Below are 25,242 nucleotides of genomic sequence, written 5' to 3' on the forward strand. Positions count from 1 at the left end.
GGGTGGAGGTCATGGCAACTCAGGAAGTCCACTTCTCAGTTGTCCACTCCTGGAATGAAGATCGCGGACAGTGCTCTTGCATTTTTTTCTGCCCAGAGGAGTATTCTTGACACTTCTCGCATGCAGGCCCTGCTTTTTGTCATTCCTTGTCGATTGATGTACGCCACGGCCGTGGCGTTGTCCGACTGAATCTGGATTGCCCGATCCCGGAGTAGAGGGGAGGCCTGAATCAGAGCATTGTAAATGGCCCAAAGTTCCAGGATGTTGATCGGAAGGAGGGCCTCTTGGGCAGACCACCTGCCCTGGAACTGCGCCCCCTGGGTGACAACTCCCCATCCTCTCAGACTCGCATCCGTCGTGAGGAGGATCCAATCCTGACTCCCAGAGCATCGACCTTCCAGCAGGTTGGAAGAATGTAATCACCACAGGAGGTTAATCCTAGCCTGGGGTGACAGCCGAATCATCCGATGCATCTGAAGATGGGAACCAGACCACTTGATCAGGATGTACCATTGTAATGGTCTGGCATGAAACCTTCTGAACGGAATCGCCTCGTACGAGGCCACCATCTTTCTCAACAATTTTATGCAAAGATGAATAGAGACTCGAGCAGGTCGGAGGACCATGCGAACCATATCTTGAAGAGTTCTTACTTTTTCCTCTGGGAGGAACACTTTCTGTGCTACAGTATCCAGTAGCATCCCCAGAAACAGGAGCCACTGAGACGGTTCCACTGCAGGTTGAGGATCCACCCGTGGTGAGACAGAAGTTGGATAGTGCGATCTATATGGAGCAATAGAAGCTCCTTGGAACTCGCTTTTATCAGGAGATCGTCAAGGTATGGAATTACATTGACCCCCTGGACCCTGAGCTGAAACATCATTTCCGCCTTCATCTTCGTGAACACCCTCGGAGCTGTAGACAGGCCGAAGGGTAATGCCTGAAACTGGTAGTGATCGTTCAGTAGGGCGAACCACAGATAGTCCTGATGAGGAGGCTAAATTGGGATATGGAGGTAAGCGTCCTTGATATCCAAGAACACTAGGAATTCCTGTTGTTCCAGGCCTGCGATCACCGCTCTCAAACTTTCCATTTTGAATTTGAAAACCTTCAGGTAAGGATTCAAGGACTTCAGATTCAGAATGGGTCTCACAGACCTGTCTGGTTTCGGTACTATGAACAGACTGAAGTAGTAACCTTGTCCTTGTTGTTGTAGGGGTACTGGAACAATGACCTGGGACTGGACCAACTTGTTGATGGCCAGTAGCGTACCTTGCATATTTTCCAGAGCTGGTAAGCTTGATTTGAAAAATCGTTGGGGAGGAGTACCGTCGAACTCCAGCTTGTAACCCTGATAGATAAGGTCCCTTACCCAAGCATCTTGGCAGGAACCATCCCAGATGTGGCTGTAGTGACGTAACCGAGCTCCCACCACGAGATCCCCTCGGGGTGGGTGGGCACCTTCATGCTGAAGTCTTTGCAGAAGCAGAATTGGTGCTCTGATCCTGAGATCCGGCAATGGCTGGTTTCTTAGGCTTACCTCTGGTGCCCCTAGCTGTGTTGGAGACCCTCCTGGCCCTAGATCGTAATTTAGAGGACCAAAAGGACTGAGTAGATGGTCCCAGGTAGGTATGTCTAGCACGCGGAGCTCCTGAAGGGAGAAACGTGGATTTCCCAGCAGTAGCTTTGGAGATCCATGCATCCAATTCACCTCCAAAGGGCCATTCACCTGTAAAGAGAAGAGATTCCACATTACGTTTGGAGTCAGCGTCAGCAATCCACTGACGCCACCATATGGCTCTGCACGCAGACACAGCCATAGCAGAGGTCCTAGCATTAATATTGCCAATCTCTTTAAGGGAGTCACAGAGGACTCTTGCCGTGTCCTGAATATGTAGTAACTGTAGTAGTAGTACAGTAGTAACTAAGGTCATATCACCCGAAAGACCTTCCTGAAATTGAGAAGCCCAGGAATGAATTGCATGTGTCATCCAGCAACCAGCAATGACCGGTCTTTGAGCTACACCTGCAGCAGTGTAGATAGATTTTAGAGTGGCCTCAATTTTCCTTTCTGCCGGGTCCTTTACCGTAAAGGAGCCTGGAGCAGTAAGTACCGCCTTTTTAGAAAGGCGAGAGACAGACATCCACTGCTGGAGATTCTTCCCAGAATTTTCTGCCTTCAGGGGCAAAGGGGAATGTATGCAGAAACCGTTTGGACACCTGATATTTTTTAATCTGGATTTTTCCAAGATATTTTAAATAAGTCATCCAATTCCTTGGAATCAGGAAATGTGACTGTCAGTTTGTCTTGTGGGAGGAAAATGACTGCTGAGTATTAGCATCCTCTAGGGGGAGCTTTAACACATCCCGATTAGCCAATATGAGGGGTTCAAATACCCTGGGTAGGGGTGGAATCCACATCCACACCTGCCCGACCGCCCGCTGCTCAGTATTCGCAGCACTCCACTATGAACAACCCCCGCCACTGAGAGACAGGGATGAGGACAGCTGACCGGTAGGGGCTAATATTTGTTATTTTATTTCTCCTGTGGGGAACAATAGTATTTATGTGGGGAGAATAAGGATTTATGGGGGAAATAATGGGAATAATTCACGTGGGGAGCAATAGGATTTATGTGCGGAGAAATGTGATTGATTTTTGTGTGAGCAACATGATTTATGTGGGGAGAAATGTGATTGATTTATGTGGGGAGCAATGTAATTTGTTTTTCTTTCTTTTTTTTTTTTAATTCTTTATTTTTGCGTGGTTAAACAGAATGGGCAAACGATAGATACATTGACAGAAGGGACAGGCGGTCAGGCGAACCAACGTCCAACAGAAACCACAATTTTAGAATAAACAACGAGAATAATCAGAAGTAAAACATTAGGAATCAAGTATCAAATTTGGGGGGGGGGAGGGAAAGGAGGAAGAGGGGGATAGGGGGAGGGAAAACCACGATATAATCCAATCACAGTACATATCCTGGAAATAGTGAGATCAGAAAAAAGAAAGAGTGGGAGGGCAAGGGAGAGACGAGAGAAGATAAGAAGGAGAAAAAGAAGAGGGGAGAAGAGAAAAGAGAAGAAAAGGAGCAAGGCGATGGAGACCGAGTAGTAGGCAATGCCCATGGGTCTGCGGAAGGAGCTAAGAGCAAGAGGGGGGAGACGGTGATCTACGTTCAGCAGCGAGCCAGGGGGCCCAACCCTGCTCAAAAACATGACCCCGGTCGTGGAGGTGGAGATATGTAATCTTCTCCATTGATGCAATATGCCAAATTTTGGTTTTAAAGGACGAGAGAGAGGGTGGAGAGGGGTTCTTCCAATTAAGAGCTATCAATGATTTTGCCGCAGTCAGAATATGTGCAGTCAGTTTTTGGGAGAATTTATTAAGCATCGGGGGGGGGGGGGGGGGGGGGGGGGATCCGCAGTTCCTCCAGCAATTAGGGGAGGAAGACGGAAAGAGTTTGTTAAGTCTATCAGGGGTGTAGTACCAACGGTAGTAAATTTTGTAGGCAGTCTCCTTAAAAGCAGTAGCATTAGAGCATTTAGCAATCCCCAGTCTCATGTCCTCCCAGTCTTCGCTCTCCGGAGGGGGCCCAAGATCACGCTCCCATGCGAGTTCGTGGGGCCAGGAGGAGGGAAGGGAAGAATCTAGTAAAAGGGAGTAAAGTTGGGAGATTAAGCCTTTGGAGAGGTGAGAGTTAATGCATAAACTTTCAAAGGGAGTGAGGACTCGGAGCAAAGTGGAGGAGGGCAGAGAACCTAAGAAGTGTCGGATTTGTAGGAATTGAAAGGGATTAAGTGAGTGAGTACGAGGGAGTCTTCTGTTGGAGGTCAGGTAGGGACAGCCATTGGCCCCGATCGGCAAAATTAGTCGGGAATTTGCAGCCCAGCGTTATCCATGTACAGAATCTCGTAAGCGAGAATCCAGGAGGAAACATAGGGTTCTGCCAGATGGGGGTCAAGGGCGAGGGGGTAGTGGTGAGACCCATCTTCAGAGAGTGGGAATCCCAAATTTTAAGGTTAAATTTAATAGTGGGGAGGAGTTTGGAGGCTGGGGGTCGGGAGGTAGAGGGCAGACCCCATAAGGGGGTCAGGTCCGAGAGGTTAACGAGGGCTGCCTCGATATCCAACCAGGATACAGATCCCGGAGGAGCATAAGAGGTGACAATATGAGATAGGTGGGAGGCTAGGTAGTAGAGTTTGATATCAGGGAGACCTCTACCGCCAGTGGAGGTTGGCCGTTTCAGGGTATTGTCGGCGATGCGGGGGGGGGTCTGTGGTTCCAGATAAAACGCATGAGGGCTCGTTGGGTAGTGCGAAGAAAGGAGGCCGGAACTGCCACAGGGAGGGTCTGGAAAAGGTAAAGCCATTTGGGGACTATGTTCATTTTAACCGCTATGATCCTGCCCAGCCACGAAATGAAGAGACTGTTCCAGGATGTCAGGTCAGCGAGTGTTCTGGTGAGGAGAGGTGGAAAGTTTTCCCGGAAGAGAGACTCGTAGCGGGAGGTCAAATTAAAATCCCCAAATATTTAATCTTTGTGGGCTGCCATTTAAAATTTAAATTGGCGCAAAGGGATTCAGCCTCTCGGTGAGGGACATGGAGCAGCATAGCCTCGGACTTGGAATAATTGATCTTGTAGCCTGATATAAGCCTGTAAGAATGCAGGACTGAAAATAAATTTGGGAGTGAGATAAGGGGCTGGGTCAGGGAGAGTAGAATGTCGTCAGCGAAGAGGGAGATTTTAGGATCGATACGGCCTACTTGTATACCATGTATATTTGGATGAGCTCTAATTTGAGAAGCGAGGGGCTCGATAATGAGGGCAAATATTAGCGGTGAGAGAGGGCATCCCCTGACGTGTACCATTTGAGATGCGGACCGGAGCAGATGGGGCGCCATTGATTAAGACTGTGGCAGAGGGGGCGGAGTATAGTGCCAGGACACCAGTGAGAAAGCCACCAGACAAGCCGTAGGCCTCGAGGGCGGCTCTCAGAAAACTCCAGGAGATCCGGTCAAATGCCTTTTCAGCATCTAAGGAGAGCATGATAGTGGGGGATCCCCTGGAATTCGAGATGTGTATAAGATCAATAGCACGTCTGGTGTTATCCCTCGCCTGGCGGCCCGGGATAAACCCCACCTGGACAAGGGAAGGGAGATACGGGTTAAGGCGGTTGGCTAGGATTTTAGCAAAAATTTTCAGGTCCAGGTTCAAGAGAGATATAGGTCGGTAGCTAGCGCAGTTAAGGGTATCCTTGCCTTCCTTAGGGATCACCACTATTCTAGCCTCCAACATCTCAGGAGGAAAGGAGTCGCCATGGACAATCCTATTAAACAGGGACTGAAGGTGGGGGGAGAGAAGATCGGATAATTTTTTGTAGTTAAGAGCCGTGAACCCGTCCGGGCCCGGGGATTTACCAATTTTTTGCATGAGTATAGTCTGGGCAATTTCTTCCACCGAGATATCACTGTTAAGATGGTCTATGGCGTCCTGAGGCAATCTAGGCAAGTTAGAAGCCGAAAGAAAATGAGAGACTAGGTCAGGGTGGGACAGAGAGGAAGAACCAGGTGAGGGGGGTGGAAGGTTGTACAAGTCAGTGTAGTAGGATTGAAAGGCGGCCCTAATGGCAGTGGGGTCATGAACTAGCTGGTTGAGAGAGTTTCTGATAGAGATAATATTAGTTTTGGCTCTCGTGGAACGGAGTCGTGCCGCTAGGATCTTGTCTGTCTTGTCTCCCTTCTCGTAAAAAGACTGGCAAAGCCATTTGAGACGTTTGGCCACCCGTCTGGAGAGAAGGAGATCGAGTTCTGTTTTGACAGTACGGAGTTCAGACAAGATAGCCTGGTCGGAAGACGCTTTATCTTGGTTTTTGAGGCCAGGCTGATAATGTGCCCACGAAGAACTGCCTTGTGTGCCAGCCAGAGAGTGGACCTAGAAATGTCAAGGGAATCGTTCAGGGTAAAATAGTCTGAAATCTTGTCCCGAAGATGGGAACGTATCTCCGGGTTGTGAAGGAGGGAGTCGTTAAGACGCCATGTCATGGGGCGGGGGCGTGAGAGCAGACCCGAGAGATCGCAAGAGATAGGGGCATGATCAGACAAGATCAGTGGGTGTATATGGGCAGCGTGGAGATTCAAGACAAGATCATGGCTGAGCAGGACTATATCAATGCGGGAGTAGGAATTATGAGGAGCAGAATAAAAGGTATAGTCACGTGCAGAGGGGTCTTTTATCCTCCAGGAGTCGTAGAGAAGCTGGGATCGCATGAGACGGAGGAGGGATCTAGAGCGGAGGGAGTCCGACGGGGGAGCAGTGGGGAGAGAGGGAGAGCGGTCTATCTTTGGATTTAAAACAGAGTTAAAGTCCCCAGCAAGTATGAGGTCGCCTTGCCGGACTCGAGTAAGGAGAGTATCTAGCTTTGCAAAGAATAGTTCCTGTCGTTGGTTAGGGGCATAGACGTTAGCTAGGGTGCATAGTTTGTTGTTAAGTTTCCCCACTAAAACAAGAAACCGTCCATCCTTGTCGGCATGGGAATCTAGAAGCTCAAAGGTGAGGTGACGGGCGAATAAAATCGCGACCCCCGTTTCTTGGCTGAATGATCACAGGCATGGAAAGAATCAGGGTATGGTTTACATTGCAGCGTAGGGTGGGAGTTATGTAGGAAGTGGGTCTCCTGGAGAAATACCAGGTCGCCTTTATGGAGTTTAAGGGAGGCAAAGAGCTTACCTCTCTTTTGAGGGCTATTCAGGCCATTCACATTAAAAGAGAGTACCCGGAGACCCATGGGCAAGCAACAAAGAGGTAGGCAGAATAGAAGGAGTGTAGAACACTGAAAGTAGGGGAAGGAAGAAGAGAGATAGAGAAGTAGGATACAAAGCGAGAGACAACGTGGTCAGAAAGGAGGGAGGAAGGAAAGGAAAACGGGAGGGGTGGGAGGGTGGCTGGTCGTCCGGCAATAGGGGCCAGGACCGGTAGTGCTGACAGGGGGAAGGGATACTAGGTGTCGGGAGGGCACCTAGGTCAGCAAGGGGGCTCAAAGCCCTAAGGGGGCGCAGCATGGGGTCCGGATGGTGAATCACAAACCACATAGCAATAGGTAGGAGGCAAACCTCCCCTGGGGGTACCTGAGGGAAAAAAATGGAAAGAAAGCGGAAACAAAAAACAGATGGAGCGCCAGGTCCAGAAAGAAAGGGAAAAGCAGGGGGTAGAGGAGAAAACAAAAACAAAACAGATTATCACTTTTTAGTATATTAACATGTTAAGATTCTAACATTTTAACAAGGGGTAACAACAGAACAATCGAGAATCAACTAAGGGGTCAGGAAATCAGGATGCGGGAGATCTAAAGTGAAACAGCTCCCCGGCAAGGGGAGAACGACCAGGAAAGGTCGACACAATTGTAAAGAGAAGGCATTAAATCAGAGAGCTAGAGGTCCATCAGGGAATTGGAGGTGGAGCCGGGGAGGCCGCAGAAGCTGGGACCGTGAACCACTCTGATCGGGGAGGCTGAGTTGAGTTCCGCTGTGTCCGCGGTGGCAGGCATTGAGCAGAAATATCCTGCTCAGCGGCGTGGATACCCAGCTTGGAGAGCAGCGTGTGAGCCTCGGGTAGGTGTTCCTGGCCATGAGCAGCTTCCCTTGGTGCCAAACCAGGATACGGAAAGGGAAACCCCAGCGGTACTTGACATTATGACGGGAGAGCAGGGAAGTGACGGGTTTAAAGTCTATACGTTTGGCCAGGGTGAGCGGGGATAAGTCCTGGAAGATCTGTAGGGGGGCGTTCTGGAAAGTCACAGACCCCAGCCGTCGGGCTTCTCTCATAATGGCCTCTTTCGCAGTGAAGTAGTGCAGTCGGAGGATAACATCCCTGGTCTGGGAGGAGTCTTGGGACCGAGGTCGGAGGGCTCGATGCGCTCGATCTAGGAGATGTTTTTCAGGGGTGTCAGGCGATAGGTGGGCAAAGAGGTAAAGATCAAGGTGGGGCGCTTCGACCTCTTCAGGAATACCCCGAATCCTCAGGTTATTTCTCCTCGCCCTATTGTCTTGGTCCTCATGCTCCTCCCGCAATTGGGCAACATCTTGGCGGAGTTGATGGAAGTCCGTCTCGACCGTTTGTTGGAACGACACCACCTCTTCTACTCGCCGCTCAAGTTGATCCGTTCTGGAGCCAATGTCGGCAATGTCGGATTTCAGAGAGTGGAGAGCCTGGACAGAGGTTTTAACATCCCGCATCTCCTTAAGGAGGGAGAGGAAGTCCCTGCGGGTAAGGGTTGTGAGATCGTCGTCTTCAGTCTCGGAATCGGAGGGACCATGGGGGGGTTCAGGAGCATCGGGCCTTCTCTTGGCTGGGGTGCTCTTTTTAGTAAGGAATGGTGTGAGGTCGGACCCCTGTGACTTTTTGCCGCCCCTGGGCATCGTGAACATATGAGAAAGGGGGTGGAGAGCAGGGTGGGAGGTAGAGAAGGCGCTCCAGCAGTGTAATTTGTTTTTCTGTGTAGGCCAATGTATGTGTGTTTTTTTTTTTACTGTGAGGGCCAATGTGTGTTTTTGTTTTTTTTTCTGTGGGGAACTGATGGTGCGCCTTGGCAATTTTAAAATATTGTTTGGTGTGCCCGCAAGTAAAAAAAGGTTGAAAATCACTGCATTAGAGACTGTACAAAGAAGGGCAACTAAAATGGTGCATGGCCTACATCACAAAACATACCCAGAAAGACTAAGAAATCTCAATACGTATAGTTTGGAGCAGAGAGGGGAAAGGGGGAACATGATAGAAACATTCAAATATATCAATGGTTTTAACAAAGTCCAGGAGGGAAACATTCTTCAAATGAAGAGAAGCAATAGGACACAAAGACATGCACTGAGACTGGAGGGATAAAGGTTCAGGGGAAATTTGAGGAAAAACTACTTCCCAGAAAGGGTAGGGGACAAGTGGAATAACCTCCCATCAGAGGTGGTAGAGGCTATGACAGTAGAACAATTTAAACATGCATGGGATGGACATAAAGATAACCTTACAGAGAAATAAGGATCAAATAAGGTTTGAAATAAAAATATGATATAAAAAAGGGGCAGACTAGATGGTCCAAAAGGGAGATATGGTAAAAAGTGACAGGACCATTTTTGAAGTTTATGAAATTCTACACAATGGAGGTGAAATCCAAATTTTGATCCAATTGTCCGTTTGGGCGTTAACATTCACACAACGCAAGCCACGCATTGGTAATGATTTAATTATGTAAACCACCTTTTCATCCCCTTAAGGGAGGTTTAATAAAATTCTAAATTATGTAATTTTACTATTTCCCACCTGAAGAATACCTTTGTTAAATTTTAGCTTGATAATATATCAGGAAGTAAGAGAATTAGTGATGAGTCAGTCAGTGAGTGAGGGCTTTCGCATATAATATATATATTTTTAGGCAACAATGCCCTGTATTGTTTTATTACCTAATACATACAGTATGTAATGTTTAAAACTAATTGTTGATGCATGTGCAGTATAAAATCAGATAACAATGAGTGAACTATAGAACCCCTTACACATGGAATAGAGTCCAAATGATTTTGAAAACACACAAAGCTGTTTGTGTCAATTCACTCTCTGTGGCCACATCTGTATGCTAATCTGAAGACTGACACTGCTTGCTGTAATTCGGTGACTTGAAAGGTGCCCCAGCTTTATCAAAGGTTATTTCAATCATAGTATATGGGTATATAAGGTGTTGAACTACAGTCATTGCAATTCCACAATATTATACTAGTTAAGCAATAACCCCAGATGACACTCCACTTTTATCAGAACTGACAAAGGGACTACTACCAGGTTATCACTTAGACAGGGTGATTCAAAAGTCGCAGTACACCCTTTTGTTTTAAAAACTGTGCAGGAAATGGGAAAACTGAATACTCCAGTAAGGTATGGGTGAGGTGGGCTATCTTTTAGGTTATGTCCCGAACATAGGCGCCATCTTGAAATCGGCCATCTTGAATCTAAGTCCATTCTTTAAAAAGGAAAGGGGGTCGTGTAACATGTCAAACAACATCAGGATTTGCTGAAAAGTTTATTGCTGCAAACTGATTTGAAATAGCAGTTATGGTTCAAAAGATACAACACTTTTTTTGTTGGAGGTAACTGAAGATGGCTTTGACAAAAGAGGAGAGAATTGAGGTCATTTTGATGTCTGGAGAATGAAGTTTCCATATCATAGCTGCAGATTTTAAGAACCGGCACCCAGAAAGACCTCCAAATTCACATAGCTGGATCCTGAATGGATGCCATCGATGGGCATGAAGGATTTGTATGATCGATGACTGGCTGATTCCACATTCTGTTTACAAACGTCGTGTGCTGCGTTGAGGGCTCTTCATGAAGGATGCCAAAACCATTGTTGAGGTTGTCTCATCAGTAGCACTTTTTGGACAACCACTCCATGACTTGTCAGCCACAAGAATTGTGAAATTGCTTACGCTTGCTTATGACTCCTGTCACCTGTCTGTCTTCCCCCTTCCCCTAGACTGTAAGCTACTTGGGGCTGGGTCCTCTTCCCTTCTGTTCTCACAGCCCTTTTCTCTTGCACTTCAATTATAGCTCTCTTCTATCCAGCGACCGTCAATACCTAAATTCCCTGTCGCTCATAACTGTTCATCTCTGCTGATGGCCGCCCGTCCCAAGTAGTATGCCAATTATTCTTTTGCTGCCTTACATCTCAGCTGTATTGTGTACTTAGAATTGTGTTGCTAAATTGAGCAACATACCCAGTAACACAAAACCCAATGATACAGCACAGGGAATTACAATAAAGCCTCTAGGTTTTGGAATAGACACGCGACACAGTCCACAAATCTAAGGTATGTGCCAGAATCTTTCTACAAAAAAATAATTTCTAGAAACAGTAGATGTAGTTCTTAATCATTGTGAACAAGTATTTTTTTTAAACAGTATTGGCAGAAGAGCATCAATTTCATGTAAAGCACAGCTATGGACTATAAAACGCTCAAGATGTTATAAAATTGGTATAAAACAATAGGTTTCATTCATACATATGTGACATAAAACTGTTATTAGGAAAGGGCATGTCTAGCAAACAATAAGAAAAAAACAAGATAACAGATGGAGATGTAAAATGTAGCACTCAGAAGTTATTTCTTAATGCAGACCTAACACAATAACAGCAAATGTTTCCCGAACATTCATATTGTTTCAGATATCTCTTTAAATATATTGCGCCACAGTCTGTGAAGATCTTAAGGTGCTGCATGAAGAGCTGTCATTTGTTTTTACCCCGACTACCCCAGGCAATAATGCAATTCTACTTTCTAGACCTTGACAGATTACAGAATAGTTTATTGACTTCCACAAATTGAGCATTTACAGAATAAGACATGCTCCCAGGCAGTGTGCTGTATATTTTCTCTTCTTTCTATCTCAACACATTTGCTATGGAATGAGAATTCCAAGCCTACGGATAAGATCTTTCCCATAGCTTATTAGACTTTATCCCTTTAGGCACAGGTGGAACAAGCTGCTGCATTTGATTAAGAACAGAAAACAAAGAGGAACCAATTTTCTAACACTGTAAGGCAAGCCAAATGTCAGAGATGTAAAGTATCTGATATATATTTAGCCACCTGTAACAATAATCTTACTGTAAGAAACAAACACTAAATTAATCTCTAATAAAATAATACAGATTAAGGGTCACATTCAGGCTGCAAAAAGGCACATCACTAATTCAAAGTCATGACTCATTTGAGATCCAGCTACATTATATCTATAGCTAGAGAGCATTTATTGGAGCCAAGTGACATGGTAAATGACTTGTTACGCTGTGCTCCAAGCTAACAGTACATGTTGCAGTGCAATTTCTCATGCTCCATCTGTATTCCACCAAATGACTGATACATCAGTGGAAAATCCCTTTAGGTTCATAGCGTAAACAGTAATACAACAAAAGTATAACAACAAAAACACATACAGCAACTAAGACTGTACTTCTTTATCTGTCATGTGTCATTGTAAAAGTGTTCAGTAATGGAGTGGTTATAGTGAAGAAAAACGCATACATCTGTAGAGGCATCTGTAGACTCTCCCGCATGTGTCAGCCTGGGTACAGTCACTAGCCACTGCTATGTTGTGTAGGCCCCAAAGGAGTGAAAAATATATGCTGGAGACTAAACATGTACAATTTAAGGTCGTTTAAGCCTTTATGTGCATGTGTTCAGTTTTATTTAGGCTTCCCCTTACCTCCAAAAAATGTAGCGCATCATTCAGAACTCGAGTAGCTGTCAGCCTTAACAACAATAGTTCTGACCTTTGAAACACTGTAGAACAGGCTTCAGCTAAACAGGGGTCTTGGCAATGAGTGCCGGCTCCCGGGCCTTGGCACCCTCACTGCAGACCCAGCCTGCTGCTGCGGCGGGCATGGGACACTGCAGGTTGCAGCGGCTTCTCAGGGATTTTCTTTTGCCTGCCTCAGGCAGGAGAAACCAAATTCCCAGAAACAGCACTGTTTTCAAGTGAAAACAGGACTGTTTCTCATAAAAACACACAGGTTTCACTGGACCTGTGTTTTCTGGAAAAAGGGCATTTTTTTTACAGGCAATCTAATATGATTGCCTGTAAAAAAATAAATAAATCGTGAAACATCAGGAAAAATCTGTCTTTCGCACCCAATGTTTTACCGTGGGTAATAGGATAGCGCCCGCAAAGAGAATACCAGCTACTTAAACCATCAGCTTGAAACTATACTCACAATAGCACATTCAGTCTCTAATGGGCAAAACAATAGTGAGTGACGGAGGGTGCCATTTCTTCGGGACACGCCTTGGCTCCATTCAGCTCATATCACATCATTGGCAAACAGCGCAGCAATAACAGGTGAAGCACACTGTATTGAAAAGGGCAGTCTACAAACTAATCACCATTATGCTAATGTACATCACAATACAGTGTATTGAATGCCACAATAATATTAGGGAAAGAAAAAAAAATACTCTTTTTGAGAGCACTCTTCAAAATAAATTTCAGTAAACACGAGTTAAAAATAATAGTGTACTGGTGAGTTACCTAAAACTTAACATTTATTCAGTTTTTATTAAAATAAAGACTTATTGTCCAACAATATTTAAAAATCTTGATTTACCTGGTAATTCATAAGGTTCAAGATAAAAGTGGTGAAAATATAATTCAGGATGCTAGTCCACAAAAGCTCTGTATTGTTGAAATCAACCTGTGATAAGAACTAGGGAGTGAGTAGAGTATTACTCCAAAAAATGTCCACAGCACCCAGTATTCCTAGGTAGTCTCCCATCCATGTACTGACCAGGACTATCCTGCTTAGCTTCCGAAATTGAACAGGATCGGGGGCGTATTTAGGATATTATGGCTGTGGGCAGCTATTTGGAGATAATGGAAGAAAGAAATATAACCCATTTCTGTTTTCTGTACTGTGCCTGGGTCCACAATATTATAGTATTGGACCCAAGGCTATTCCAGATGAGAGAGTGTTGGAGACAAATTAAGAGTGATAATGACGGCTCTGGTTGGTTTATCCTGTCCCCAGGCCTGAAGAAAAGACACTTCTGCTGTCTGACTGCAAAATGTTCACTGAGGAGAGCAAGTCTCATGTCAGCACTGCTGTCAGCCAGATGAGAGAGTGATAGGGTACTAGTAGGTTTTTCACAGACGGTCCATACCATAAGATAACATGAGCTTTATTGAAATAATCGTGATGCAAATATTTTATCTACTGTATGCATAAAGAGATCATTCTCAAGTAAATGTTGAAAAGAATAATGAGCTTTCAGAATAGATATAAAATATGCCCATCAGTAACACACAAAACATTATCTTGATGGATCCAAAATGATACACTTTATGCACAAGCTAATAGGATACTCTCTGTCAGATATTTTGTTGATTATATAAATGTTCCATATGTAATTTCAGTATTGCTGTTGAACATACACAACATACAGAAATGCAAACAGAAGTCAAACATATATTTGGCCTAATTCAGTAAGGATTGCAAATTCTGCTAATTAGCAGAATTTGCAATCCTTTGGATCACATGCTGTCGCTCATCGCTGGGCAAGGCCGCCCAGCATGCTGACCGGTGCCTCCCCCCGTTCAACCAGCAGAAATTGCGAACGCATCGCAATTTCTGCTTGTTAGCAGAAACTGAAGACAGCTCCTGCCGGCGCAGCTTAGCTGCACCAGCAGGATGCCTGCCGCCAAGTTCTCGATCGCGGCGGCTGCGTGTGATGTCACGCCCCCGACGTGCCCCCATTTGGCCACCTCCTCCCCCTGTTCACGCCACATCACCCCTGCAATGGTCCATCTCCGTCCAAGAAACAGAGCGTTGCCGCCCCACCTCTGACTGATTGACAGGCAGGGGTGATTGCATTTTCTGCGCCCTGCCCCTGCAGAAAGTGTGGGCATGCGGGGTGATCGTAATAATTTCCGGTTGGACCGCGATTTACGATCAAAATAATTTGCATAAATATTAACAATACCAATTAATGGATAAGTATGCAAAATATGGAAACAAATATCCCAATTGACAATCAGATGTACGTACAGTAATGTGTTGAATGACATTCAATAACAGTAAAATGTATAGGGAAATAAACCTCCCTGTAGGGATCACAGATTTCTTGCTGTATTGGGCACAGTAAATGGACTCAAATACAGTATAAAAAGATAGGAGTGCTGCTAATGAGAATATATAGGAACATCATAAAACATGGAGACAGCACCTCATAATTTGGAGTAGGAAAAAAAAAAATTACATTCCAAAAATCCCAATTGGCAGACAGTACAATGGATAAATATACCAGTGTGCAAAAATATGCAGATTGTGTTAAATAGCATTAAGTAATGGACGAATCCAATCCAATATAGTTCTGCTAATGTATGTGCTGTAGATGAATTCAAAATGCAGCAGAGGTTACGATGAAGGATATACAAAGTATCACAAGTTGTGCAACAATGAATAACAAACAATATAATGCATAAATGTTTCAATTACTGACAAATGGATACAAGCATCCTAGTACAGGTGTGTCAATTGAGATAGGGGAAAATGAAGCATATATCAGGGAACAAGTAAATACATATAGCGTTGTGCCGCTGTGTATTACTGAATCATCAATACTAAGTATACAGGCATAGGGCATGTAAGAAGGGTCCCCTGATAACACAATAGTATTCCTATCTTTGACACACCGGATGAGGGGGAGGAGAGAGTATACAGTGTGGAACGGGTTAAAGCCCCACTATAGGGGTGGGAGTTTACCGATTCTAAGTGTCTGCAGCGCTAGTCGCACCTTGTCGCCTCCTCATTCTCTTGTCTGTCTCCGGGCTCAATGATGGTGCGGCCGCCCATTCCAGAAGGGGTGTTGCCGCAGTAACGACACCAAGTGACGTCAATCCTGACGGATGTTTCACCGCTGGGCTGTTCACGGGAGACTCAGGGGCAGATTTATTAAGCTCGTGAAGTGATAAAGTGGAAGGTGATAAAGGCCCAGCCAGTCAGCTCCTAACTGTCGTTTTTCAAACCCAGCCTGTGACATGTCAGTTAAAATCTGATTGACTGGTCCTTTATCACCTTACCGATCTTAATAAATCTGCCCCTCAGTCCACAAGCTCCAGCGGTGAGTATAAGAGAATCAGAATAACCAATGATATGAATTAAAGTACTGAGTGACATGCGTTGGCTCCTATTGTCTAACTAGCCAGGAATTAACATGGATTACTATGGCAGCCTAAATGATGAAATGTTAGGAGTTGCTGTGATCTTATATGTCCATCAATCCTTTGAGATTACGCTAGTCATGTTAGTGATATACACTGCTCAAAAAAATAAAGGGAACACTTAAACAACACAATGTAACTCCAAGTCAATCACACTTCGGTGAAATCAAACTGTCCACTTAGGAAGCAACACTGATTGACAATCAATTTCACATGCTGTTGTGCAAATGGAATAGACAACAGGTGGAAATTATAGGCAATTAGCAAGACACCCCCAATAAAGGAGTTGTTCTGCAGGTGGTGACCACAGACCACTTCTCAGCTCCTATGCTTTCTGGCTGATGTTTTGGTCCCTTTTGAAAGCTGGCGGTGCTTTCACTCTAGTGGTAGCATGAGACGGAGTCTACAACCTACACAAGTGGCTCAGGTAGTGCAGCTCATCCAGGATGGCACATCAATGCGAGCTGTGGCAAGAAGGTTTGCTGTGTCTGTCAGCGTAGTGTCCAGAGCATGGAGGCGCTACCAGGAGACAGGCCAGTACACCAGGAGACGTGGAGGAGGCCGTAGGAGGGCAACAACCCTGCAGCAGGACCGCTACCTGCGGAACAGGAGGAGCACTGCCAGAGCCCTGCAAAATGACCTCCAGCAAGCCAAAAATGTGCATGTGTCTACTCAAATGATCAGAAACAGACTCCATGAGGGTGGTATGAGGGCCCGACGTCCACAGGTGGGGTTGTGCTTACAGCCCAACACCGTGCAGGACGTTTGGCATTTGCCAGAGAACACCAAGATTGGCAAATTCGCCACTGGCGCCCTGTGCTCTTCACAGATGAAAGCAGGTTCTCACTGAGCACATGTGACAGAGTCTGGAGATGCCAAGGAGAATGTTCTGCTGCCTGCAACATCCTCCAGCATGACCGGTTTGGCTGTGGGTTAGTAATGGTGTGGGGTGGCATTTCTTTGGGGGGCCGCACAGCCCTCCATGTGCTCGCCAGAGGTAGCCTGAATGCCATTAGGTACCGAGAAGAGATCCTCAGACCCCTTGTGAGACCATATGCTGGTGCGGCACTGGGTTCCTCCTAATGCAAGACAATGCTAGACCTCATGTGGCTGGAGTGTGTCAGCAGTTCCTGCAAGATGAAGGCATTGATGCTATGGACTGGCGCGCCCGTTCCCCAGACCTGAATCCAATTGAGCACATCTGGGACATCATGTCTCGCTCCATCCACCAATGCCACGTTGCACCACAGACTGTCCAGGAGTTGGTGGATGCTTTAGTCCAGGTCTGGGAGGAGATCCCTCAGGAGACCATCCGCCACCTCATCAGGAGCATGCCCAGGCGTTGTAGGGAGGTCATACAGGCACGTGGAGGCCACACACACTACTGAGCCTCATTTTGACTTGTTTTAAGGACATTACATCAAAGTTGGATCAGCCTGTAGTGTGTTTTTCCACTTTACTTTTGAGTGTGACTCTAAATCAAGACCTCCATGGGTTAATAAATTTGAATTCCATTGATAATTTTTGTGTGATTTTGTTGTCAGCACATTCAACTACTGTTTGTAAAGAACAAAGTATTTAATAAGAATATTTCATTCATTCAGATCTAGGATGTGTTATTTTAGTGTTCCCTTTATTTTTTTGAGCAGTGTATTTTGCCTCAAATTGTCAATTAAAGAGTAAGGACAATAGGTTAGAGAGAATGTATAAAAATTGGATATATATAAAGAAATATAAATATAAATGAAAATAAAAAATAAATAAAAAATAAAATATCAAAATTATAATATAGAAAAATAAACAGAATAAAAAATATAATAAAAATGAAAGAAAATATAAATAAGTAACAATGTTTTTGTAGACTGTCTTTATCAACCAGATTCAAAACAAAAGTAAATCCTGCACCAGTATCACTGTCACAGGACTATTATCTTCAATGGTCCTCTACTCAAGGATGCCTTGAGAAAGTCCTAATGGTGAAATAACTGTAGGCAAGCAGTAGTCGGTGTCCATGTTATAACTATATTGCAATATACTGTTATTGTTACTTCTATATCATAATACACATGTTGTGACATTTACTCAGTGGCTGTATAGCTGCAGCAAACCGAGAGGCCTTAGAGCACCCGATCAGAGCTGGCTATATACAGCTATTAACTGGGAACTGGTTACTAAGATTACATTTAGGAGATTTAGGGAACACTAATCAAGTACACTAGTTGCGATTGAAGACACAACATTATAGAAATCCTAGAGAGACTGTTTTAGGATAATTACACTTAAACTAGATAACTAGCCACCAAACTGATATTTTATGTTAATATTGTAACAATGGCAAATTAAGTAGCATGTGTAGCATCTGCCTGGATATTTTGGCAATAGCTACATTATTTGATACTAGTCTCCTCTCTAGAGGAAATACGATTCCACTAATATTCTTGGTCACAATAGAGGAATATATAATACAACAGTATATGATTAGAAATGAGAGAAGCAGCCATTACAAATAATATATTGAAATACTGCAGAATAGAGGCAATGGCTATTTTTGTAAAATATATATTTTAATACACTGATAATTTAATTTCTTTCATTACTTTCTGTTTTTATACTTCATCAATTTTAATAGACTGAATAAAGTTGATATATATTTTAATACATACCAATAAAGTATATGACTTTTATTACGAGAAATGTGGTCTCAGTGCACTCTTGAGACTACTTACTTTTCTTCTTTCTATTGTAATGTATGTCTCTATCTACCAGCTTGCCACCTTGTAATGGGACACATGCAACAGATCACAAGGAAAAGAAGAAAGCAGCAGAGGAAAGCAGTAAGTAGGAGCTGGCAATGTGAACTGGGGGCACTGCAGTGTATCAATAATATGAACTGGGGGGCACTGCAATGTGTCAATAATGTGAACTGGGGGCACTGCAACGTGTGAATGTGAATTGGAGGAACTAAAATGTAACAAAATTGTAAAATGGCACTGTGTGCCATAATGTGAACTGGGACATAACTATGGGGCATAGAATGAACTGGGGAAACTACTATGGGGCATTGAATGAACTAGGGCACTAATATGGTTCATAAAATGAAATAGGGCACTGCTATGGGCATAAAATGAACTGGGGCATTAATATGGGGCATAAAATTAACTAGGGCACTAATATGGGTCATAACATGAACAAATGCGGAGAGAGGGGTTTCTCTAGAAGCATAAGGAGTCATTTTTAAATGTTGCTATGGTGCCCACATAATTCTAGTTACGTCCATGGTTTAAAACAAATGATACAGCATACAGATGTAGCCACGCTCATTGTGGGTGCACCTATTCACACCCACGATTGCGTTGCTGCGATGAGTGTGCACGCCGGTGTGCATGTGCGTATGTTCACACATGCAACCTATATGCATTGCTGGGTTGCATGTGTGAATAAGCGCGGACAGGCACAGCTGCGATGCGTGCACACAAGCATACGCACTGCGGCAACGATGAGCCTAGTTACATCTGCATGTTGCAGGAAAAATACTGATCCTGCGCATTCCACTGTCTAACCTATCCATTAGTGCCTGATTTGTACATGAAAGCCAGTATGTAGACTTTTTATTTGTAATTCATAAACACAATGATATTGATTTTTTTTAATATATTAATTATCTGCATTCCATTGATATGAACTAAAAAACGATTTGAACATCTTCTTCCATATTCCAACAATAGATGCAAACACCACGTCAAATTGTACTTTTTATTGAATTGACCCACATTTTGCATGTGACCCCCTTGGATGATTATTTATGATAACAGAATAATGAAAATCAGGTACGAAGGGAGGACCCTTCCCTATAAAACAATTATGGGCAACCTGATACACTTCAAGGGCCACATGGATGATCACATAACCTCAAGAGGGCTGCAGATTACCCTTATTCTCAGGATTATGTTCAGAGTTTCCCAAACCAGTATAGTCCATGTTTTAAGGATATTCATGTTTGAATAGACTGTTAAATCAAATTGACTGATGTACTAATTAAGTCATCTGACAATGTTTTGAAACTCTGTGTTAAACAATAAAATATGCAAAGACAATTTAATGAACAGTAGTATAAACAAGTGTAACAAGCTATAAGAAACAAACCTGACAACTAAGCAGGGAGAAGCTGGTATTGAAGGCATGGAGTACTGTCTGTAGCCCATCAAACTACAGTATATATAACAGTGAATCTCTGGTTGTCATCAGCAGAGTCTCATTAAATGCATGCTTCTATCATTCAGGTGTGAGCTGCATGATCTCACTTAAAATTCTGAACAGCAATATTCTGTATTTATATTATGTTCTTTATAGCTCAGTACATACTACTGTTCATTCTGGCACCCTGCACCGGTCACAACCCTCAGCACTGATCTACAGACCGGTGTGCTAGACGCAACAGAGTCAAGAGCGCCACCCGAGGCAGGAAAGAGGAACTGCACAGGATGTGACAGGTGCATAGTGCTAGAATGAACACTAGATACCAGTGCCGTAACTAGACATTTTAGCGATGTGTGCAAGAAACAGCATCAGCGCGGCCCCCCCCCCCATAATATGTAAAACAGGGCCAGTGCGCGCCTCGGGCGCGCCTCAAATAATTTAGGGGCATGGCTTCACTGGGATGGGGCATGGTCACAAATAATACCAATTCATATTACGTTGCACAGTAGTCTCCATTATTCAAATTACGCTGCACATTAACGCCACTTACACACATTGCGCCAGGTAGAGCCCCTGACATACATTACGCCAGGTGGAACCTCCTTTTACACATTACGGCAGGCAGCGCTCCCTTTCACACATTACGCCAAGTAGAGTCCCCTTTTACACATTACGCCAGGTAGAGTCCCCTTTCATAAATTACAGCAGGCAGACTCCCTTTTTACACATTACGGCAGGCAGAGTCCCCTTCTACACATTACGGCAGGTAGAGTCTCCTTCTACACATTACGGCAGGCAGAGCTCCCTTTTACACATAAGTTTAAGTCTGGAGGGTCGGTAAAGTAGGCGGGTACCCACAGAGTTGGGGAAGTGCAGGTGATAAGCAGAACTACCGGTGAACCAGTGAACTAGATGGGGGCAGGTGGGTCCTTCCTTGACGGCTCTTGTCAGATGCTTTCTGGTCAGGAGGTGGGTGGGGGAACCAACAGGCTCGGTGATGGGGTTTGCTTCTGGTGTCAAAGCTTATGGTCCAGTCCTCTCATCCAGAACCCACCCTGTCGTATACGGACTCACACATATGCAATCCGGATTCAGGATGGTGCAATTTTAATTTGGGGGATTTTATGTAAAATCTGGAGTCTCCCGCAGAAGGTGGGAGGGTAGGCAACTATGGCACAGCTGTACACACATATATGCACACTGTACATACATATACACTGTACACACATACAGTACACTGTACATACACACATACATATAAACTGCACATATACACTACACACACTGTACATACATACATATACACACATACATATAGACTGTAAATACATATACACACATACATATACATTGTACATACATATACACTGTACATACACTATACACATACACTGTATATACACTATACATACACTGTATATACATATACATTTACACTGTACATACAAATACACTGAACACACATACATATACACTGTACATACAAATACACTGAACACACATACATATACACTGTACATACAAATACACTGTACACACATACATATACCATGCACATACACATATACAGTATACACACATACACTGTTCATACACTATACACACACACACTGTACATACACATACACACTGTACATAGACATATACACACTGTACATACATATAAACTGTAGACACATACACACACACACACACACACACACACACACACACACACACACACACAGTACTCTGTACATACATAAATACATACATAGCACTATAGAGACACAGGCACCATACACATGGCCACTCTCTCCTCCCTGCCTCTTCCCCCAGAGCCCCGTGCACATAATCAGCCTGACACTGAGCACAGCAGGATAAATATCTCCTTACCCCGGGCACCAATCAGAGGGGGGACTCCGGGACCTGCAGCCAGCAGTGGGACAACAATAACTATCCCCGGAAACGGACACTAACACAGCACTGACAGCAGCACTATCCCCGGCCACCTGATGCTGCTGTGCAGACAACTTTCAGAAGTCGGGAGCACCGCTGTCCGCTGGTAACATTCATCACAGCAGGTGCCGGCAAAGAGAGATGGCAGCGGCTGCGCCCTCAGCGCACTTGTACTGTGTGCAACGCGCCCCTCGCCCATAGGTAGTTACGGCCCTGCTAGATACTGTTGTTTTATCTATTACATTTACTCACCAGATCGATAGTTTTGGCTTTTTCTTTAGATTTGTCATCACACCAGGTCTCACACCAAAGCCATTCTTGAGGTAACGATTTTATTGACACTTGGTGAATCATATTGTTAGGCAGATCCTGTGTGATAAATCAAGGAGTCAGAAGAATTTCATTAGATAATTAGCAATATTTGTAAATCACCAAGCTACAAGGTTGTATGAGCAACATTTTCAGTAACACTATTCATGTTAAACAGTTTTGCAGTATAACAAGTACACAATTTGTACAATGTATTATGGGAAGTGGTAGTGGTGAGGAGGGGGGGGGGGGGGGAGGTTTGAGGCTGTCTGGAGGTATTGGGACCAGACCCAACAGCAGCGATGTGTATGTAACAGTCATCACTGCTGTTAGTGCTGCTGAACAGAAGAAGCTCTAGCTTTCAGACAAGCACTGTGCAATATATTTCTCTAACGTCCTAAGTGGATGCTGGGACTCCGTAAGGACCATGGGGATTAGCGGCTCCGCAGGAGACTGGGCACAACTAAAGAAAGCTTTAGGACTATCTGGTGTGCACTGGCTCCTCCCACTAAGACCCTCCTCCAGAACTCAGTTAGATTTCTGTGCCCGGCTGAGCTGGATGCACACTAGGGGCTCTCCTGAGCACCTAGAAAGAAAGTATATTTAGGTTTTTTATTTTCAGTGAGATCTGCTGGCAACAGACTCACTGCAGCGAGGGACTAAGGGGAGAAGAAGCGAACCTACCTAACAGGTGGTAGTTTGGGCTTCTCAGGCTACTGGGCACCATTAGCTCCAGAGGGATCGACCGCAGGACCCGACCTTGGTGTTCGTTCCCGAAGCCGCGCCGCCGTCCCCCTTACAGAGCCAGAAGCACGAAGAAGGTCCGGAAAATCGGCGGCAGAAGACTTCGGTCTTCACCAAGGTAGCGCACAGCACTGCAGCTGTGCGCCATTGCTCCTCATGTACACCTCACACTTCAGTCACTGATGGGTGCAGGGCGCTGGGGGGGGGGGGGGGGGGGGCGCCCTGAGGGCAATAAATACCACCTTGGCTGGCAAAATATACATCATATATAGTCCCAGAGGCTATATAGATGTAAAATTACCCCTGCCAGTATCAAAGAAAAAGCGGGAGAAAGTCCGCCGAAAAGGGGGCGGGGCTTCTCCCTCAGCACACTGGCGCCATTTTCTCTTCACAGTGCAGCTGGAAGACAGCTCCCCAGGCTCTCCCCTGTAGTTTTCAGGCTCAAAGGGTTAAAAAGAGAGGGGGGCCACTAAATTTAGGCGCAATATATGTATACAAGCAGCTATTTGGGGAAAAATCACTCAGTTATAGTGTTAATCCCTGCATTATATAGCGCTCTGGTGTGTGCTGGCATACTCTCTCTCGGTCTCCCCAAAGGACTTTGTGGGGTCCTGTCCTCAGTCAGAGCATTCCCTGTGTGTGTGCGGTGTGTCGGTACGGCTGTGTCGACATGTTGGATGAGGAAGGTTACGTGGAGGCGGAGCAGAGGCCGATAAATGGGATGTCGCCCCTTGTGGGGCCGACACCAGAGTGGATTGATAGGTGGAAGGTATTAACCGACAGTGTCAACTCCTTACATAAAATGCTGGATGACGTAACAGCTGTGGGACAGCCGGCTTCTCAGCCCGCGTCTGCCCAGGCGTCTCAAAGGCCATCAGGGGCTCAAAACAACGCCCGTTACCTCAGATAGCAGACACAGATGTCGACACGGAGACATATACACAATCCACTAGGAACATCCGTTACATGATCTCGGCAATGAAAAATGTGTTACGCATTTTCTGACATAAACCCAAGTACCACATAAAAGGGGTTTTATTTTTGGGGAGAAAAAACAGCCACTGTTTTGTTCCCCCATCAGATGAATGAATGAAGTGTGTAAAGAAGCGTGGTTTCCCCCGATAAGAAACTGGTTATTTCTAAAAAGTTACTGATGGCGTACCCTTTCCCGCCAGAGGATAGGTCACGTTGGGAGATATCCCTTAGGGTGGATAAGGCGCTCACACGTTTGTCAAAAGGTGGCACTGCCGTCTTAGGATACGGCCACCTTGAGGGAACCTGCTGATAAAAAGCAGGAGGCGATCCTGAAGTCTGTATTTACACACTCAGGTTATATACTGAAACCTGCAATTGCCTCAGCATAAATAGTGCTGCTGCAGCGTGGTCTGACACCCTGTCAGATAATATTAATACGCTAAGACAGGGATAATAATATTTGCTAACATTGAGCATATTTAAGACGTTGTCTTATATATAAAGGATGCACAGAGGGATATTTCCCGGCCTGCATCCAGAATTAATGCAATGTCCATTCTGCCAGGAGGGTATTAGAAACCCGGCAGTGGACAGGTGATGCTGCATTTAAAAGGCACATGGAGATTCTGCCTTATAAGGGTGAGGAATTGTTTGGGGATGGTCTCTGGGACCTCGTATCCACAGCAACAGCTGGGAAGAAATTTTTTTACCTCAGGTTTCCTCACAAAAGCCTAAGGAAAGCACCGTATTTTCAGGTACAGTCCTTTCGGCTTCAGAAAAGCAAGCGGGTCAAAGGCGCTTCCTTTCTGCACAGAGACAAGGGAAGAAGGAAAAAGCTGCACCAGTCAGCCAGTTCCAGGATCAAATATCTTCCCTCGCTTCCTCTGAGTCCACCGCATGATGCTGGGGCTCCACAGGTGGAGACAGGTGCGGTGGGGGCGCGTCTCGGGAACTGCAGGGATCAGGGGGCTTGCCCACAGGTGGATCCCTAGGTTCTGCAAGTAGTATCACAGGGATACAGGCTGGAGTTCGAGACGACTCCCCCTCGCCGTTGCCTCACATCAGCCTTGCCTGCTGCCCTCGGAGAAAGGTAGTACTGGCGGCAATTCACAAGCTGTACTTCCAGCAGGTGAAATCAAGGTACCCCTCTTTCAACAAGGCCGGGGTTACTATTCCAAAATGTTGTGGTACCGAAACCAGACGGTTCGGTGAGACCCATTCTAAAATTGAAATCCTTGAACACTTACATACGAAGGTTCAAGTTCAAAATGGAATCGCTCAGGGCGATTATTGCAAGCCTGGAAAATTTCAGGGGA

The 25,242-nt window shown here is 45.1% G+C and overlaps 1 protein-coding gene across 1 annotated transcript in view; it reads right to left on the reverse strand.

The window, feature by feature from the left end:
- Positions 1 to 25,242, reverse strand: part of UGGT2 (UDP-glucose glycoprotein glucosyltransferase 2) — an 813,961-nt gene that overhangs the window by 25,020 nt on the left and 763,699 nt on the right. Inside the window, exon 37 of the mRNA XM_063953033.1 lies at positions 22,151 to 22,267. Coding sequence (XP_063809103.1) covers positions 22,151 to 22,267 — 117 coding nt within the window. The remainder of the gene's footprint in view (positions 1 to 22,150; positions 22,268 to 25,242) is intronic.

The sequence above is a fragment of the Pseudophryne corroboree genome, chromosome 2 (genome assembly GCF_028390025.1).
Source record: "Pseudophryne corroboree isolate aPseCor3 chromosome 2, aPseCor3.hap2, whole genome shotgun sequence".
NCBI lineage: Eukaryota > Metazoa > Chordata > Amphibia > Anura > Myobatrachidae > Pseudophryne > Pseudophryne corroboree.